Source organism: Microtus pennsylvanicus, chromosome 2 (genome assembly GCF_037038515.1).
Source record: "Microtus pennsylvanicus isolate mMicPen1 chromosome 2, mMicPen1.hap1, whole genome shotgun sequence".
In the NCBI taxonomy this organism is placed as follows: domain Eukaryota; kingdom Metazoa; phylum Chordata; class Mammalia; order Rodentia; family Cricetidae; genus Microtus; species Microtus pennsylvanicus.
The window spans coordinates 129,350,819-129,370,698 of record NC_134580.1 but is presented as its reverse complement, the minus strand read 5'-3'; the positions used below and the strand labels follow the sequence as shown (position 1 = coordinate 129,370,698).

The 19,880-nt window shown below is 44.2% G+C and overlaps 1 protein-coding gene across 1 annotated transcript in view; it reads right to left on the bottom strand.

Annotated features, from left to right (window-relative positions):
- Positions 1-16,368: 16,368 nt before the first annotated feature.
- The window catches only part of Bpifb4 (BPI fold containing family B member 4), a 29,059-nt gene continuing 25,547 nt past the window's right edge, over positions 16,369-19,880 (bottom strand). Inside the window, exon 17 of the mRNA XM_075963897.1 lies at positions 16,369-16,591. Coding sequence (XP_075820012.1) covers positions 16,568-16,591 — 24 coding nt within the window. The 3' untranslated portion in view covers positions 16,369-16,567. The remainder of the gene's footprint in view (positions 16,592-19,880) is intronic.

Below are 19,880 nucleotides of genomic sequence, written 5' to 3'. Positions count from 1 at the left end.
CGTGGCCGTTATGCAACTGATGACATTTAAGTTCCCACTGAAGGACCCTGAGGATGAAGTAGATGGGAATTATCGCTCCTATAAAGTGGACAGATAAATGGAGCTCATATAATAACTAATTATTTATATCAATTATTAAATTAATAATTGTTAAAGACCCAGCTTAGTAATCACCCCCATCCACAGCTCTTGGCTCCTGACTCAGCTTCCCCCACCCACTGCTGGAGCCTGAACTCAGTTCTGCAAACGACTTTGCGCATCTGACACCGTGCTGAAGTAGCAAGAAGCAGGTCTGTTCCCACTGGGCCCACGGAACAACAGTAATGACAAGAATGCCATCTTGCCAGGCCCTGTGCTGGCACTCAGCTCACACCAGGCTTTGTGCCCTCCTTTCCAGAAGAACTCTGTCTTCCGTCTGCTCAACAGAGCTAGTCTGGCTTTTTGTCACCTGTGAAAGCATTATTTTTAACTGTCAGAGAAAGGAACTTGATTCCAACAAAATGAGGTCCCAGCAATTTCAGGGAAATATGTATGTCTGTGCACCGGAAATGTCTACATAGGGATGAGAAAGATGGGCGCAGGAATCTGGAGCTAACCAGATTTTATCTCCCTCGAGTATGATGTCAGCTGTTTTGACAGGCATGGTATGTAAAAAAGTAAAGGTTCCTCAATCTGAGGCCCGAGGGTAGCCTGGAAGGTCAGTGACAGAGGCAGGATGAACCCCAGTACTCAAGTCCTTCCTTGCCTAGATACTCTCCTTCCCTTGAATATCAGGATACAGGGACCTTACCTGGGTCTCAGCTCTGGCCACACAGAACCCGTGGGTCTCCTGCACCTGCCTCCAGAATGACAAGGGGGAGGGAAGTAAGGTATTTAAGTAGCAGGCGGCCAGTCCAAGGGACAGGTTAAGAATGGTTGGGCGGGACAGTGTCCCAGAGACCTGAGCAAGCTGCTGGAAGATGGGGCACTTCTGCAAATACAGAACAGAGGTGAGTCAGGTAGGGCTGTGCCTTGGGGACCAGGGGAGAATGAGATCATAAGTCATGCACTTGGTCAGGTGCACGGCTTCCCGAAACTGCAGAAACACATGCATGCTTGAATGATTCTGTGTGCCGAAAGATAGGTAATGCCTGTATGTCTGTGTGTGGTTGGCGTGGTGCAAGGGTGTCTGCTCTGTTTGAATACAGCACTGTGGAAGGTGTTAAGGACAAGAAAATGGCTCCTTCTGTCAACTGTCATTCCTGCCCAACATGGCTCTCTCTGTGCCTGTCCTGGGAGAGAGAGACGAATGTCAGAGCAGGAAAAGGCAACAGCCCAGAGACCTGCAGGGTCACAAACTGAGGGTCATAGGCCCAGATGGACCCTCCTGACTCTACCTACCTTTCCCCTCCAGACACAATAGCCCCAGTACTTCAGATTTCCGAGGACACTGGAATCAGTCAGTAGGTATTCCGGGCCATAGGGTATTTGATCAGGCATAGCTGACTGGGCAAGGCTGGCAAGCCTCTCAGTGCCCAAGGGCCCATCTCATGAATTAATTTGCACAAGGAAGAAAAACACCTTCAGCCTAGTGGGTGGCACCCAGCCTGAGGGACTGGGCATCATGAATCTTGCTACGTTGGGCCTGAGGATTGTCAGAGCTGAGGAGGCAGACCCTACTGGGGGAGGCCTCCTGAGATGCAGCCTCTGGAGTACCGCCTGTGCTCTGTGACTGCAGAAGCAAAGTCTCTACCTGAGTTCCATCATACAGTCATCAAGCACATGAAGCAGAACACAGACACACAGATACACCACACACACACACACACACACACACACACACACACACACACGTAAGAAGAGCAGAGTCAGAGGAACTCATGCAAGGATACCCCATGTGTCAAACATGCAGTAACGTAGCACCAGATTATTAGATTGGTGTCTCTACCCCTGTATTCAGAATGTCACTATTCAGAGAGGGGGCAGTCCTACCCCACCCTCCCATCTTCTCTACACAGAGAAACTTCTCTAGTAATGAAATATAGAAATGGTCCCTGGGAGTACAGTCTTTTTATTTATATATTTATTATATATACAATATTCTGTCTGTGTGTATGTCTGCAGGCCAGAAGAGGGCACCAGACCTCATTACAGGTGGTTGTGAGCCATCATGTGGTTGCCGGGAATTGAACTCAGGACCTTTGGAAGAGCAGGCAATGCTCTTAAGCACTGAGCCATCTCTCCAGCCCCTGAGTACAGTCTTGAAATAGAATTTTTGCTGTTTTTGAAACAGGGTCTCTCTACATAGCCCTAGCTGTCCTGGAATTTACTGTGTAAACCAAGCTGTCTTTGAACTTACAGAGATCCACCTGCCTCTGCCTCCCAAGTACTTAGATTAAAAGCATGTGCCAACATACCCTATTTAAAAGAAGATTTTTAAAGAAATAATTTATTTCAAATGAGGTTCCTGTGATAAAGGGCTTACTGCACATTCAAGATGACCTGAGTTTGAATCCCAAGCACCCCCCCACAAAACTTGCCATGGCTAAATAGGCCTGTAATCCCGGTGCTGGGTAACAAAAATAAATGGTCCCAGGTGTTTTCTGACCAGCAAGTCTAGCCTAAATTGCAAGCTTCCAGTCGAGTGAGAGACCTTGTCTCAAGAACTAAGTAGAAAATAATTGAGGAAAAGGTTGGTGGCACCAGGATCTACGTAGAGGGACAACTTGGGGGAAAGACAGCCATCAACAGGTCAAGTAGAGTGGGCTTGGAGGAATTCATCCCAACCACTTCTTGAGTTCAGACTACTCAAGCCCAGACTTCTGCTTCCAGAAGAGGAGGAAAATGAGTTTCTATTGTGTATCCACCGGACTGATACAATTGCTTACGGCAACCCTGGCAGACCAATTTCCCTTGGAACCAACATCCAAACAAGGACTAGGACCCTCCTATCCCCCTCAGAATTCTCCTTTGAACCCCTCTCAGGTTCTCACTGACCCTAAGGGCAACTCCTGCTCAGACACCTCACACCATAGGTTCATTTCTTCTGCCTCCTTGAGTTCCATGGTTGAAAGGGAACAGTGCATGCATCTTGGTGGAGTTTCTCTGCTTCCACATTGTGTTTGTGGGGTTCATCCATACTGTGTATACAGTCAACCCGTGTTCCTTTGCATTGTCACACAGTAGTCCGTTATAGTTATCAGGACTCCTGGGGATGGGTGCCTGGGCAGCTATCACTTTGGGACTATTGCAAATACAATTTTGAGGTGCTCCTAGTACCTCCCTTTGGTGACCTTGTGTGCAAAGTGCCCTTGGGTTATGGGTTTTAATACACACTGCTAGGTAGTTTTCCAAAGATAGGCCATCTTGTACTAAAGTCCCCATCTCCAGCCCTGGGCAGCTCCCTGTTAGGCACAGCAGCCATTCTGGGGGCACTGGCCCAGAATTTTTATCTGTGTAAACTGTTATCTCAAATGTTGCAGCATGAGTGTTAAGCAGTACCAAGCTTGCATATTTTTGGAGGAATGTAAACAATGACATCCCAGGATGACAACTTCTGCTTGTTTACAGTAACAAATGTGTCCAAGGAAGCATGGGCACCCAAATTGCTCCACGGAACCAGCATTCATTGAGAAACATGCTGGAGGGTCCTTTGCAGTTGGAAAGGCTGTGGCTTTCCTGCCTTCCTGGAATTGCTTGGCCTTCTAGCTCCCTGCGGACGTCCAGCCCTAGCACATTTGTCCACAGAAACTTGCTGCCAGGGAAGCTTACTTCTTATTCCTCTGTTCTCTTCATTCGTATTCGGTTCATTGTATTACGGTCTATTGAGTAAGCCACGCATGGTGCTACGAATATGGGTGAACTCTATCCTCACAAAGCTGATATTCTGGCTTAACTATAAATAAATAATAGATACTGCATATGCCTTGTGCTAAGTGGAGAAAAGACAGCACAGTGTTGGAAGGGGTAAGGGAAGGGAGGGCTGTTTGAGATACAGAAGTCAGAGAAACCCTCATTTTGAGAGTGACTGGTGACTTCGGGAGAAAAGAGAGCAACATCAATCTAGGTAGGGAAGGATAAGCAATCCAGATGTGTGCCAAGGTCCTGGGGTAGAAAAGGCGAGGAATAAACAGTGAGAAAATAACAATGCTGGCATGAAACAGCGCAGCAGAAAGGCACAAAGGATGAGATCAGACAGGCAAGGACCTCCCTGCACCAGAAATATACATCTTGTGGGGTAGGGATATGGGAGAGGGTCAGAAAAAAATAGAAATATATGTAATATATAATATATGTATACACACAAACATACATACATGCACATATATATAGACTTCTTGATCTAGGCTTGGTGACACTACTGAGCCCTAGCACCCTGAAAGCTGAGACAGGAACACTGAGAATTGAAAACCAGCCCGAGTTATATAGAAAGACCCTAGGAAGGAAAGAAAGAAAGGAGGGGGAGGAAATGGAGAGAGAATTACATATCTTGATTAAATTTTTATTAATCTCCCTTGTCCTTAAGATATTCAGTATCTAAACAGTCTTTGGGCTAGTGAGATGGCTCAGTGGGTAAGAGCACTTCCCACCAAGCCTATAGAGTTCAATCCCCAGAACCCACATAGTGGAAGAACTCTGTAGTTGTCCTCTGAACCCTACATGAGCACCATAGTACATGGGCTTCTGTACACACATAGTAAAATAAATTTTTTTTTTTTTTTGGTTTTTCGAGACAGGGTTTCTCTGTGGTTTTGGAGCCTGTCCTGGAACTAGCTCTGTAGACCAGGCTGGTCTCGAACTCACAGAGATCCGCCTGCCTCTGCCTCCCGAGTGCTGGGATTAAAGGCGTGCGCCACCACCGCCCGGCAGTAAAATAAATTTTAAATGTAAAAGTATCACAATATTTTAGATTGTTAGTGTTATCCTTAGAAGAACATATAATAAATTAATATAATTACTAACAACACTTAAGCCCAAAGGAATCTGTGGGAGCTCTCTCTCCCCATCCACTCATTTATCTGTGAATTAATTTACTTATTGCTAGGCAGAGTGGTTCCTCAGCGCCCATCATAGTCCCTACTGTCATCATTAGTAATATAAATGTTCACCAAAAAAGTCAGTCTGTTCAGCATGTTTGCAGGTGGAAACAGCAGGATTGCTTTTCACAGAGTTGCTCAACCCTGGGCTGTTGAGCATCTTCACCGGGAAGCACATGCTGGGCTGTTATCAGAACCCGTCTCTCAACCACAGATCTACAGCAGCCATAATCACAATGCTCCTCTTTGTTTGAACTGGAAGCCACTTGGCAGACCTTCTTAAATGCAGAGGGCTACTCAGTCCTTCGTTCAGGGCCTGCACGTCAGTATTTCCAGCCATGCACTTCCATGGTGATTTGTGACAAGAAAGAACTCTGGAGTGTTAAGACGCTGGAAACAGTTCCCCTTGCGTTGTTCTGCAAGAAGCCTCAGAAAGTGTTATTCATCCACCCCTGCTTGCCCTGATGTCATGTCTGTCGCTGTGATACAGCACGCTAACCAAAAGCAGCACAGGAAAGGAAAGGGTTTCTTTGGCTCACAATTCTAGATTATGGTCCATCACTGAGGGGAAGCTGAGGAAGGAGCTTGATCAGCAGTCAAGAGCAGAGCCAAAGGAGTGCGGTCTCGCTGCCTGTTTGCTTGGGAGCCTGCTATTTTCTGTCCGTATAGTTCAGGACCTCCAGCTTAGGAAAGGGTGCCACTTACCAGGAGCTGTGGCTACCTGTGTCCTAGACAATCCCCCTCACCTACCAAAGACATGCCCACAGGCCAATCTGATAAAGAGAGTTACTCAAGGCCAGCTCACTTATCAGGTGATTCTCAGCTGTGGCGAGTTGACAGTGAGAACCAACCAGCACGCTACTCCAACCCACCACGGGGTTCATGGCATAATGAAGAAGTTTCAGTGAGTACCGACTCATCCACTTCTTATCAATGACGACTGATTTGTGTTGTGGAATATTCCTTTACTCTGTTTGAAGATGTGTTGCTGTGATTGGTTTAATAAAAAGCTGAATGGCCAATAGCTAGGCAGGATTTCCAGGCACAGAGGATGATGGGAAGAAGAAAAGTGGAGAAGCCATGCAGACACAGAAGGAGTCAGACACATAAAATTGGATAGAGGTAAAAGTCACATGGTAGAACACAGATTATTAAATATATGGGTTAATTTAAATTATAAAAGCCAGCTAAAAATAAGCATAAGCTATAGGGCAAGCTTTCATAATTAATAAAAAGTATCCACATGATTATTTGGGAGCTGGTAGGCAGGACAGAGAAAGACTCACTATAAATGGCATCCAGCATCCAGCCACGTACATCCACATACGACCTGAGAAAGCTTTAACTTCCTCATAACATTTCAGGTTATATATAATCTGCTGATTATTATTGTATAATATCTGGATAAACTAAGGTTCATCTTCAGTTTCATCATGCAGAGACAGAATAGGTTCTTGTCTAAATTCTTCTGTGACTTAATATTTTTCTTATTTTCATTAGTAGGTCTTTCTAAGACTAGTATCTTATCAGTCAATTTTTCTGATTTCCATTAATAAATCTTTCTAAAGCTTATATCTTATTGGTCAACTTTTCATATTTGATATAATTACCAAACCACTTTTTATATCTGCCATAAAAAATTGATGTGGCTATGAAGGATAAACTATGAATTATCAGACTGACAGTAGTTACAATTGGAATTAAGTCAATCCCAGAGAAATCATTTATCCCCTTATCTATTTTTTTCTGTTTGCAAATCATCAGTAGTAGCACTATACAGGGTCCTAACTCCCTGCATTAAGATATTTCCCATCTTTAACAGGAAAAAATATTTTTCTTTTTAATATTGTTTAACTCCTTCCTTAAAGACTTCCCATGTGTCTCACCAAATCTGCTGACCTCTCTGTTCACAGCAATGATGACTGTGGTGAGCTCAGCAAGGAGCTCAAGCCCCTCTCCCAACTTCCAAGCATGGGCCAGCTTTCCGAGGTTGCAGCAAGCAGAATCTGATTGCTGTGAGTTCTTGCAGAGAAGTCCAGGCTGCAGCAACAGCACCAGCATGAGTGACTTCTCTATCCTTTAGTTGGGACACACATTGGAGCACCAAATGTTGTTTTAATCACTGGCACTGCAGCTGCAACTGAATCCTCTGCTTTTTCAAGTTCTGACTGTAGCTCTCCAATCACTGCCCCACTGCTTAAGAGGTTGCTTGTTGGTTCCCGACTGCTCAGCACCAAAACAATCACACAGAAGCTATGTTGTTTAAATCACTGCTTGGTTCATTAAATCTAGCTTCTTATTTGTTAATTCTTACATCTTAATTTAACCCATCACCATTAATCTATGTATCACCACAATGTTGTAGCCTACCAGCAAAGTTTCATCCTGTCTGTCCCAGTGGCAGCTCCATGGCTTCTCCCTGACTCTGCCTCCTTTCTCCCAGCATTCAGTTTAGTCCCCCCCCATCTAAGTTCTGCCCTATCAACAGGCCAAGGCAGTTTCTTTATTCACCAATGGTATTCACAGCACACAGAGGGGAATCCCACATCAGCCCCCACTGCTCATGCCAAGGCCCAGTTGGGCACAAAAGCTCCACAGTAACTGCCACTTGCTGTTGCCTCCAAGTGTAATTTTAATTAAATCTCTGTCATTCTATTTACCAACAGACTCGGGAGTCTGATGCTAGAGTGAAAAGCTTTTAGCTCAGAGAGGCAGAGAAGCAACCAGCTGATCTTCCTCTTCAGTCAGCAACCCAGCAAGAGAACATCCTTCTACCACCCCAAACCACAAAAAGACCACCACACTCAGAGTCCCTCCCTACCACTTCCTGCATGTCTCTCTATCTATCCTCTGAATTCCCTCTGACTCTCTAAGACTACTTTCTGTTAGTTAGTAAGTACTACTTACTAATTGCTGGCTCCACCGTCTGGCACAAGGTTGATTTTATTTAATTTTATTTAAATAATACAGTCACAGGTTCACAGTGTGACTGAATATCCCATAACACAGATAAGCAATGGGGAAATCAGGAATATGAAACATACATCTTTATCTCTTCAAAGAAAAGACATATTTACTCATTTTCCACCTGAAATGCTGGGAACTGATGGAGTTATAACCTGACCTTTTGCTATCTGTGCAACAAGGATTCACCCAAATCTCCCAGACTGTTACGTTTGTTTATCCCAGACTCCCCCAACCCTGGTCCCCCTAGAGTTTGAGTACTGTTTCTCATTCCATAAAATTCATCCTTATAGGCCCTATCACTTGTATTTTACAACAGCTTAAGTAACCTCTGTGTTGTCTTAGGTCCAAGCCAAACCTGACTCCTACAAGCCATTACGTTTCCTTTGGTCGTTCTCCCTAGACCCTTATCTTGAACATTGTTTCTGAGTCAACAGAACCCATCTTAATGGAAAGTGTGTACTTTGTAAAGAGCTTCAAAGTAAACATTGCTTAAGCTTTGTTGTATATACAGGACTGAGTTAATTGTCGCCAGGAAGCTTTTTCTGTACATATGGCTAAAATAAACTACTGGTGTCAGATTCTATAAGTCTGAACCAGCCCAGCCACCTAAGTCACACTTAACAGGGTCTCATTCTTGCCTCTTGTGAATTCTTTCTCTGCTGGCCATAGTGTTTTCTGGGAGGCCCACATCCGTATAGGGGAAACAATCTGGCCACACATTACCCAGTTGCTTTCTGGAACCCTGATACAAGTCTCTAGAACTCTCTCATTCTTGGATCTTTCAGGCCTGAAAAATTGACATTGTAGCCATCTTGGCAACAGAGAGGACATTTTAAAGAGAAGTGTATGTGCTCTCAGACTATTGAAGCCATAGAACCAAAGATTAAAAATTTCCACAGGAGCTGTGAAAAGAGAAACGCTGAAGACCTGGTACCAGCCAGAAGAGGAACTTGCCTCCAAGGAAAACATTTCACACAATATTAACAACTTATTAAACTATGTGGCACAACAGACCTGAACTGCAACAAGAGTGGTCAGTGATGGAAGGGACGGATCTCCACTGGGGATACTTGGTTATGCACACCTCACGCCGGCTATTCAAACACAACCCTCATGTCGATACTCTAAAGATGTACTGAGGGTCACTGAATCTCTTTCTTTATTCCTCTCTTCAGTGAAGCCACATAAAGTAAATTTCCTTTCTCTGCTTTTCCTTTTTCCTTAAATCTCCAACTGGTATCTTGGAGGAGAATGACCGAGTCTAGCTTGCTAGGACTGATAAAAGACAAACTCTGACCCTAATAACAATTTTGACATGCCAACAGGAGACAGACACTTTTCAGGTCTGAGGCCAACTGCAGCAAGTCAACCCCAGATACAGGGGAAAAGCTGACCAGATGGCGAAGCTGTTACAATTACTTTATTTCTAGGACTATTTCTTATCTTTCAGCTTCATTTGTCATTTCTGCCTTCTACCTTATTCAGTAAAAACCAAGAAAACATGAAGTGTTTGGATTCTACTGGCTCTGGTCTGACTCTTAATAAGTTCCTCCTGATTAGTGCAGCTTTGCCCTTCATTTTTCTTGTCAATTAAGAGGCAGCTTTGAGCTGCTTGCATTCTTTTTAAGCATCTGTCAACTGCCGTCTGTGTGACTCACCTTACTTTCAGAGTTCTTTTAAGCCACCCAGGTTCTTTTCGAACCTTTGAGTGACAGGCCTTGTCAGTAAATCTGGAATTCTATCAATTATCTGGGTATCTGTTGTACCACAAGGAAGCAGGGAAGGGTGTTGCTTTGTATAAATTTGTATCTTACAATTTTACCAATAAAGATTCAGAGGTGAGAGGCTGGAATGAAAACCTGCTAGCCAGAGAGGTTAAGGAAGAAGTAGCTGACCTTCCTCCTTTGCCAGTGTCTCAGAAAAAAGAGCTCCATTTCCATCATTCTGAACCAAAAGTGACTGGCCAAATTCAAAGTCCCTCCCTTCTTATACTTCTCTCAGCTAGGTTCTGGCTCAACCTGTTGTGTGACATTTTGATTATGTTCTGACAAATCAAGTTTACTTGGAGTCAGAGGGAGGAACTAGTCACTAGAAGACCAAAATTAATCATTGAGGGTTGGAGGACTTTAGACAGGAGACAGGAAGTAGTAAGAAGGGGCTGAGAGAGGATCTTGGTCCTTTTTGGAGGAAGGAATGGAAAAGATAGGAGGTGACTGGTGGCTGCTCCCCTGTTTCTCTGATCTTTCAGGCTCTTGTTCTGATATCTGACTTCCAATTTTTATTTGATAAAGAGTAATTAGATGAACACTTCATATGGCTATTGCGCTAAAGTAGATTTATTTAATTCCTCAATCTTGGTGTTCAAAGTATGGTCAAATATCCTGTAATATTTCCCCCTTTTGTCTAAATAAAAATGAAAGGTTTTAACTCTGTCACAGTAAAGCTATATACAATAAGAAAAATTATCAGGTAAGAATTACATTCACAATGTCCAGTCCATCTGTATTTCCTGAATTTGGGAACAAGGAAAACTTTAAAATTATAACTATTTAGTCTTCAACCTCATCAGAGACCTGAGAATGATAAAATATTATCTGAGTAAATAGGAAGTTCAGAAGAAGCAACTTCCAAAACTATAGAAATGAGAAAGACAGCTGTCTGCCTGGACAGTAACCCAAGGTTTCCCTGCAACCTTGACACACCTGTTGTTGGCCTAACTGCCCAGAATACCTGACAGACCTTTCTTTGATTCAGGAATCTTGAAGGACTGGCCTACCTTGTCTTGGCAAAGCTCAGCAGTAGAATCATTTTGTGTCCTGCTTGTCCAATTTGGACAGTATACTGTCAGCAGTCAAGGAAAGGGCAACTTCTTGCTCGGTGGCTAGCATTGCCACATTTGAAGCAAACTCCATATGGAGATTCTTCAATACTTATCATCTTTTTGAAGTATATTGGTACTGCCAAGAGCAGACTTATCTCACTGTCATAAAAAGGTTTATGTTAGCCGGGCGGTGGTGGCACACGCCTTTAATCCCAGCACTCAGGAGGCAGAGGCAGGAGGATCTTTGTGAGTTCGAGGCCAGCCTGGTTTACAAGAGCTAGTTCCAGGACAGGCACCAAAAACTACAGGGAAACCCTGTCTCGAAAATAAAAAATAAAAAAAAAGGCTTATGTTATTAAACCATCTTAAATGTCATATTCTGTAGATATTTAAAGTGTTGGAAGATCACCTATCTATCCAAAAGACATGAGGCTAAATAAAGCTTACTTCTGTCTACATCTAAGCCCTTACTACAAGTTTTATTGTTATCTTAATTATCCTAAACAGTTTGCAATAGTAGCCTTCAAGGACAGAACTTTACATTTTAAAATGAGTTGCATAGGTATAATGTCTTAAACAAGAGTAGAAACATATATATAGTATGTTATAATAAAAATAACTTTACATTTGAATCAACATACAAAGGCGCATGCCAAGGTAAAATATTTGAGACCAGTGGCTACTTTTTTATTTAAAAGTAGATTCAATAATCTATCCTTTTAGCCTAGCATATCTACATCCCCCTTTCTTTCTTTTCATCCCCTACCCTCCCTTTTCTCCAACAATGGATAGGAGAGAAAGAAGAACATAAGAAAGAAAAAAGGAATCCCTTAATCTAACCTCCTTTGTTTAGTTTCCTGCCTGACCATGACCAATAGCAACATACAACTAAACCCCCTAAATAATGATAAGAATATAAGGGCTCCAGAAATTGTTTTTCCTTTTACTATATGAGAGTGAGACTAATTTATTTTTTTTATAAACTGGTCTCCTGCTTTGGGGATTTCTGTTACTAATATCCCTGACAAAATTACTACAAGCTCTTTGCTAATGTTCATTTTGTACCCATAATGAGGCAATTCCAAGGCACTACAATTTCTGTTGGGTCTATTCCTGCTAATTGACAAAGTCTATTTTTCTTTTCAAAATCAATTCAGAACCTTTTTATACATAGGCCTTTAATTTCTTACTTTGTTTTTGTACTAAACATATCCATTTATCTAAGATATTATCTTCCCTATACATAGGAATCCCTGTGGAATAATGTATATAAAGTAAAATGACTAGAATACAATCAAGCTCTGGATCCAGGCAGTCCACGTGTGCATCTTAGAATTTCTTTTCTACCAGAGCCAATTCTTTCTCAGTCTTAGTAGATATTTTTCTTGGACTATTTAAGTTCTTACCACCTTATGAGTTTTGAAATAAATTAATTTGCTCTTGAGTAGTTAATCCAATTAACGGGGCCATGGCTAATCTCTCCCAACAATTTTTGAAAATCATTAAGTGTTGGAAATTGATTTCTACTGATTTGTTCTTTTTGTGGCTGAATTTTCTGTAAACATATATACCAGGTAATTAATAGAATCTCTTCTTTGTGTTTTTTGCAGGAGCAATTTGTAATCCTCAGCAAGCTATAATTCTCTTTACTTCATCAAACATTTTTTTCTAAGGTATTCTCATCTTAGTCAGTCAGTAAGATATTATCCATATAATGGTAAATTATAGATTTAAAAACTGTTTATGAATTATTTCTAATGATTGCTGTACAAAATATTGACATCAGACTAGCTGGCTAGCAGGCAAGGTTCATAACTGCAGGTCTGGAGCCATGTCTGACCGCCCTAGCCCTGGGAAGTTTCTAGGCCTGCACTGTAGCAGTGGTTTCTAACTACTATTCCTCTGGTAGCTTGCTATTCAAATGCTCTTCTGCATGGCAGGGACTTTTAAAGGAGTTGTGCCTCTGTGTTCTGTGAACACCAAACCAACCTGAGAGACCACGGTCACCAAGCAGTCACATAGGGCTTGTGTTTGGATTTTTTTCACCTTCTGAGGCCCTATGAAGATATAAGTGTTAGGCATTGGGTGCTAAAGGCAGTTGGACTTTTTTTGGCCTGCCAGCCCCTATATAATAACACAGAAACCTATTATTAATTATAAAAGGTTGGCCTTTAGCTTAGGCTTGTTCCCAACTAGCTCCTGCAGCTTAAATTAACCCGCTTCTACCAATCTATGATTTTCTGTGTGTCTCCTTATCTCTCCTCTATTTTGCATGTCCAATTCCCTCCATGCCTTGCTGGCATCTCTCACTTGCCTAGATTCTAACCTTGAGTCCCTCTCTCCCCAGAAGTCCTGCCTATTCTCCCCTTCCTAGCTATTGGCCATTTATCTCTTTATTAAACCAATCAGAATAAAACAGCGATACATTTTCACACAGTGTAACCAAATGTCTGCAACACTCTCCTTTCTGTAGCTCCCTTGGTCCAGAGTCTCCTCCCATAGCTGCTTACTCCTGTTATACAGCTGGAGAGGGAGCTTGGGAAATCGTCCAGGTTCAGGGCTTCTCAAAGAGATCTCTTATTGACCCTGGGAGGGACTGAGTGTGAAAATGGATCTTAAGTTCTAATTGAGTCCACAGGACAATGAAATGCCAGGGATGGAAAACACTGCCAAAGAAAGTTCAAGGCATTGCAGGGAGCAGAACCAAGAGAGAGGTCATGTTTGCAATAGGCAGCAGGACCACAGGAGCTAGGCTCCCCAAGACCTTCTGAAGCCCAGCTGATGCCAGCATATGCTCTAAATTCTGGACAGGGAACTTTGGAGTTTAGTGTCTCTTCCTCCTAGGTGTGAGTCTTGCTCTAGCTCTGTCTTTCCTTGCTGCTCTCTTTCCCCACTTTTGGAATGGGAATGTTTACTCTGTGGTTTGTATATTGGAACTGTGTGACTTCTTTGTTTAAACAAAAGTCCATAACTAAGACTTTGTCTAAGATGCTCTGGGTTTCTCAGGAGTATTTGGTAAGATATGGGTCTCTGGGCTCTTGAAGTTGGACTTTGTCTAAGACGCTCTGGGTTTCTCAGGAGTATTTGGTAAGATATGGGTCTCTGGGCTCTTGAAGTTAGACCGAGTGCACTTTTCTCTTTGAGATGGTCATAAGCCTCCAGGAAGCAAGGGAAGACTGCTAGAGTTGGAATCTGAAATGTCCTCCCCGAAATGCTTATGTTATGTCCAGGTAGTGGCGCTGCTTGGGGACGCTCTGGGGCTTTTAGCAGGCAAGGCTTCGCTGGGGGAAACAGGACACTGGATATAAGCTCTTCAAAGGTCTAGACTAGCTCTGGTGCCAGACCCAGCTTCTGCTTTCTGTTCTGCCAAGATCTGAGCATCATGCCAATGTTCCCACCAGCACGGACTCCAGGCACTATGCCTTCCCACCATTAGGCACTGAAATTGAGCCAAGAAAATCCCTTCTCCCTTATGGTATTTCTGTTAGGTGTGTTCTTACAGGGATGGGAGAAGCACCTAATACAGTTAGTTCAGCTTCTAATAGCTTCTAATCCTGCTTTAGGATTCACCAGCTCTAGGGTGAGGTGGGCAGTGGTTAAGCCAGAGGACTTGGTTTGGATTCCCTGCACCCACAAAGCAGAGAACAACCCTCTGTAACTCAGTTCCAGGAAATCCAGTGCCCTCTTCTGGCTTATGTAGGTACTGCACAAATGTACACAGGTATACATTCAGGCAAAACAGCCACACACATAAAATAAAGGAATCTTCAAATGAATGTGCCAGCTCTGATTCTAACCAGAGCGAATACAGATTGAGTACCTACTATGTGCCAGCCTCGGCGCTAAGCTCCTTAGAAAACATAATTTTATTTAGTAGCCTCACATCCATCATGCATCTGAGAAAACTGAGTTTCAGAAAGGCTGAGAAATTTACCAAGCGTCAGAGGTATGATTGGAGTCCTCTTTTTCTTTTAATTAATACTTTTATTAATTCTTTGAGTATAATTATTTTCATACATCTATATAATACATTTTTAGCTAAGGACCTTTTATGTTTTTATTTAAAGTATTCTTCTCATGTTTTGTTTTATATGTATGGGTATTTAGTTGCAGGCATGACTGCACCACCTGTCAATGCCTACAAAGGCCGGAAGAGGTGTTGAATCTTGTGGGCCTGAAGTCACAGACAATTATGGGTGCTGGGAACTGAGCCTAAATCCTCAGGAAGACAGCCAATACTCTTAACTGCTGAGTTATAACTCTCCAGCCCTTATTTTTAATTTTAAAAAATATGTATATGTGTTTGTGTGTGTTGGTGCTCTTTGGGGCCAAGAAAAGGTGATGGTGTCAGATATTTTTGGAGTTGGAGTCCAAGGCGGATATGAGCTACTCAGCATTGGCACTGGAGTCTGCCTTCAGGTCCTCTGAAAAGCAGTGTGCACTCCTAACCCATGAGCCATCCCTCCAGCCCCTTGTCCCCTTTTTCTAACTCCAAACTCTTTTCTCTCAGTGAGCTCCTGATGCAGAGAATGCAAAGCTGCCTGCCACAGGGTACCTGATAGAGAACACTGCTTGGCTGTTTTTAACAATGAAGAGATGGCCATCGCCCTCAGCTGTTTCTAGAAGTTTGGGAGTGTGTCAGCTGTGAGGGAATGAGTCAGTCAGTGGCCAGACCCTAGAGTTGACTGAATTTCCAGTCATCAGCTCTGTGTTTAGAAATCAAGGACTGGTACCCAAGGGACTGCTTTGGGAACCTACTTGTTCCCAGAGCTATTGCCCCTCTTGTAGAGATCATAAAACATTAAGGCTACATGAAACCTCTTTCTTCGTACTGGAGACAGCAGAGCAGCAAACAGTTAAGGCACAGGTCCCAGAGCTAAGCCACCAAGTCCAAGCTTCAGCTGTGTGACATTGGTCAAGTCCCCGAATTTCTCAGTGTCTCAGTTTCACAGTCTGTGAATGGAGGTCATCCCGGCCCCTGAGTCCTAACAGCCCTGTACTGAAGCTGCAGGGGATGAGTCAGAAGGAAAGTGTGTGCGCGCATGCGTGCGCATGTGCATATGTGTGTTAGTTTGGGAGAACCTGGGGTACATCTGCCCACCCTTCTGTACCTGGGCAAATCATAGCTGAAAAACAAATGAGGGAGAGAGAGAGAAACCAAAAGTCATAAAGGACAGGGAACCCCAGTCATAACATCACCGGGAGTTAGGCCGTGATAATCATTTAGTAATGTAAGGCCTGTTGGCTTTGAATTTGTTATTTCTGGATCCAGACCCTCACTGTGCGTTGAGCAGCGATGAGGAAACTGAGACAAGAGGAATGAGCCACGGTGAGTGCAGAAAGAAGGCACTAAAAGCTGAATCCAAGGCTCCATCCTCGCTCCCAACCCCAGCCCCCTCCTCTGCAGTGTGTCGTCCTCCGGGCAGATAAAGCTCCACTGCCGATATCCAAAGCACACTCAAGGAGGAAAGGAAGCTCTAGGCCCCAGGACGCCCCTTCATGGAGACACCCCAACTGCAGGGAAAGTGAAATATTTTATTGAAAGCACAAGATCTCAGTGCCCAGGCTTTCCTGAGCAGGGCATCGTTGACCAATGGGCAGCAGCTGGATCCTTTCCCGGGATGAGGGCAGGAGAGGAGCAAGGTGGGAGAGTTGGGAGGGGACCTGTGGTGAAGACTGAAGGGACTTGGGAGCAGGACGGTGTCCAAGCCAATCCTCTCTGGAGTTGGTTCTGATGTCTTCTTGCAGTATCTGCCTCTGTCTCTCATGTGCTCAGCACCAGAAGGTCCTTTAGGGCAGAAGAGACAACCCTGTGAGGAGCAGGTGGCCCTGGCCGCAGCTTGCCACTTTATGGGGTGAACATAGTCGAGCAGCCTGGGGACCACCTTTCTGGACCATTATCTTGACCTGAACAGAGGATCTTGGGCAAGGTAAGGGACTCTTCTTTTTGTCCCTCATCTTTTTCAACCAAATCATAGAAGGGACCTATGCCTGTTTATAGCCTTCCCAAATGCAGTAGACATAACTTAAGGATGTTATACAAAGAAATAAATAGTGCATAGATTGTAACCCTAACAAAATGTCCAATATGATTCTGCCTTAATACAGATAGTTGAGTGAATACATAAATATGGGAGTTGAGGGACAGCTCTTTCTTACATAAAAATTCTGATTAATAAGCATAAAGGGAATTACAACACAGAAAGTTGAAACCGGCAAACCCATGGCAATAACTATTGCTGACAGGAGCCAAAGTGAGTGGGGGGTGCAATGAAAAGCCAGATTAGTGGGATCTGTGAGTTCCCCTACAAGGTGTGTGTGAGTCACAGTTCCCCTACAAGGTGTGTGTGAGAGTCACAGTTTCCCCACAAGGTGTGTCTGAATGTCACAGTTTCTGCACGAGCTATGTGGGTCTGCCAGAGTGTCAGAAGGTGGCTTCACACTGGGGAAGCCTGACAGGAACCAGGTAGTAACCAGGGAGACTGCCTAGAAGAAGCCCAGTGGATACACGGTGCCCTGGCAGGTGACAGTGGGAGAGAAAACCCCAGTCCCATCACAAGGCCATGCCAGCTCTAAGCTGAGGCCCTCCCCACAAACAGAAAATGTCACAGCTGTGCTGCCAAGGAAGTGTGAGGCTCCATGAGATGGCAGGACTCAAAGAGGACAGCACAACACAATTTGAGACGTCCAAGAGCAGACCCTGAGCAGGACAAAGGACATGCAGGGGAGCTGATGGAGCCATGCACTGCTGCTCCCTGCTTGATTTTGGCTGGCAAGCTTGAGTTATATAAGATGCTAACTCGAGAGGAAGCTGGGGAAATAGCATACTGGAAAGATCTGGTCTTGCTCTTTTTAAAAAATTTTCTTGTAAAATTGAAATGCTATCAACACAAAAAGATAAAACAAATGCCTAGATGTATATAAAAAATGATGAGAAAAAAAAAACAGTACAAAACGGCTGCAAGGCCAGGTCCAGAGCCAAACTTATCTCCAAATTTTCCAGATGCGTGTTTACACTTCCTTACAGAACTGTGATAGTTCCTACTAGAAAGACCCCAGCTTAGCTGCTGTAATGCCATTTTGCAAGGCTTTCACACAAACAAATGTAAGTTCAAGGTAAAGTCAGTACTCCTAGGCAGCCAAAACAGGATATCTGTGGTCAGACACCAGGCCTAGGAGGGGAACGAACAGTTCAGGGAAAAACTACATGTACCCTAGATAGGGCCAAGTCTGCTATTATTATCAGACCTTCATGTCTCCGGGAAACTTGTCCCCTAAATGAACCCATCGCCTTATTCGAACTGACCAATGAGATCCCTGTAACCATGCATTACTTCTGTATGCCTGCTTTTGCCACCCTTTTCCTATAAAAAAGACCTTCTCCCAGCCTGCAGGCGTGCAAGTCCTCTGAAAGGACTTTGCCGCCCACAGGTACCTGTGCCCACCCAATAAACCTCTTGCTAATTGCAGCCAGTGGTCTCAACTGTTCCTTGGGTTAGGGGTCTCCTCCTGAGGGAAGGACCACTCTGAGGGTCTTTCATACTTACTCTGGATAAATTCAAATTATATAGTTTAATTTAGAGATCAACACAATTCCCTTACTGGGATTTGAAGGGAAAATAAAGCACAAGTCATTAATATGAAGTAGTAGGTATTTTGATATGGAAATTATCATGTGTGACTGTTTAGGCAGGAAAAACTCATTTCTACTGTTTCAAAAAGGCCTGGGGGTAGGGGCAGCCCCATGGAGGGACTTTATTTTAGATCACCACATGTTATCTGCAAACCCCAGTGTGACACTGGCTAAGTGGTCTGCCCCGCTGGCACTCAGTCCTTCTCCTAGTGTGCGGACTCTCCACCATTACCAGTGCCGCCACTGTCTAGGTCCAAACATCAGCAGGAGATTTTACCGAAACCATGCTATGGTACGTGGGCCATCCGCTCAGCAAATCCATTTCAGTCCTGTTCCTGCGTCCCAGCCCCTTGCTTACAACAGCCATACTGTTCATGTGATGTCATGCCATTTCTCCCTCAAACACCGCAAGATGGGAACTGCTGCTCCCCATTGATTGACAGTTTTAGATAGCATCAGTCTTGGAGACACCCAAAGGATGGGACCAGGGCAGGCACCCCTGGGGACAGTTCCAGGCCTGTACTGTTCATCCAAGGTCACTGTCACCTCCCTGAAGTACTCTCCAGATGTGGAGGGAGTATTGATTCCCAGGCCAAGCTCCAGTCACAATGTGTATGTGCTTTGCACACCCAGAACAGTGCAAATACACACAGCTGTTGCCGGGGACAATTCCCCATTTGGAAGGCAGGCTTATTCAGTCCATTCTGGGAGTGTGTTCTGAGCAGATAAACTCTAAGCTTAGAGTCTCGGATGTCCCTCCCGCAGCATGATGCTGGAGGCAGACAGATCCAGAAGGCCTACCACACTCCGAGGGCTGTGCAAATCCTTTCTACTTGGATTCTCATTTTATTCTAAAAGTATCCTAATGGCTACTGACTCCAGCTAGAAGAGTGAAAGTCAGAGAAGCTGCGTAACCTGCCGAAGGCCACCCAGGTAGAGGTGGGCAGAGGTCCTGAGTCTTTGAGCCTGGTGCCCTCTGGGTCAGAGCCATGACTGAGGTAGAAATTCTAGTAAGCTCAGGATGAACGAATCTGGCGGGGTGACTTCTGACTTGAATGTCCACCTGAGTGATATGCAGGTTGAACCTGGCCTACACTTCCCACAGGTTGCCTGCTGAGCACACCTGTCTTTTACAATGGAAACAAAGCCCCTGAATTAGAACTTCCGGGAACCTGCCGTTAGTCAATTGCTTCATGAGTGTGGATCTCTACGGGGCTGGGGTAGGCAGGTTGGAACTAGGACTGAACTTGTTTCCCACCTCCTCTAGTGTGTGGGCCCACAGTAGGTGTTCAGTGAACTCTGCCACACTTCAGCTTGGCACACCTGCCACTGCTTAGAGCCTCGGCTTTCCCAGCAGGAAAAGGGGAAGCCACAGGCACCAAGTTTTCCGTTTTGTACCTTGGTCCCTCACTCTGGTACTGGGTCTTGAAAGGGAAAACTCTAG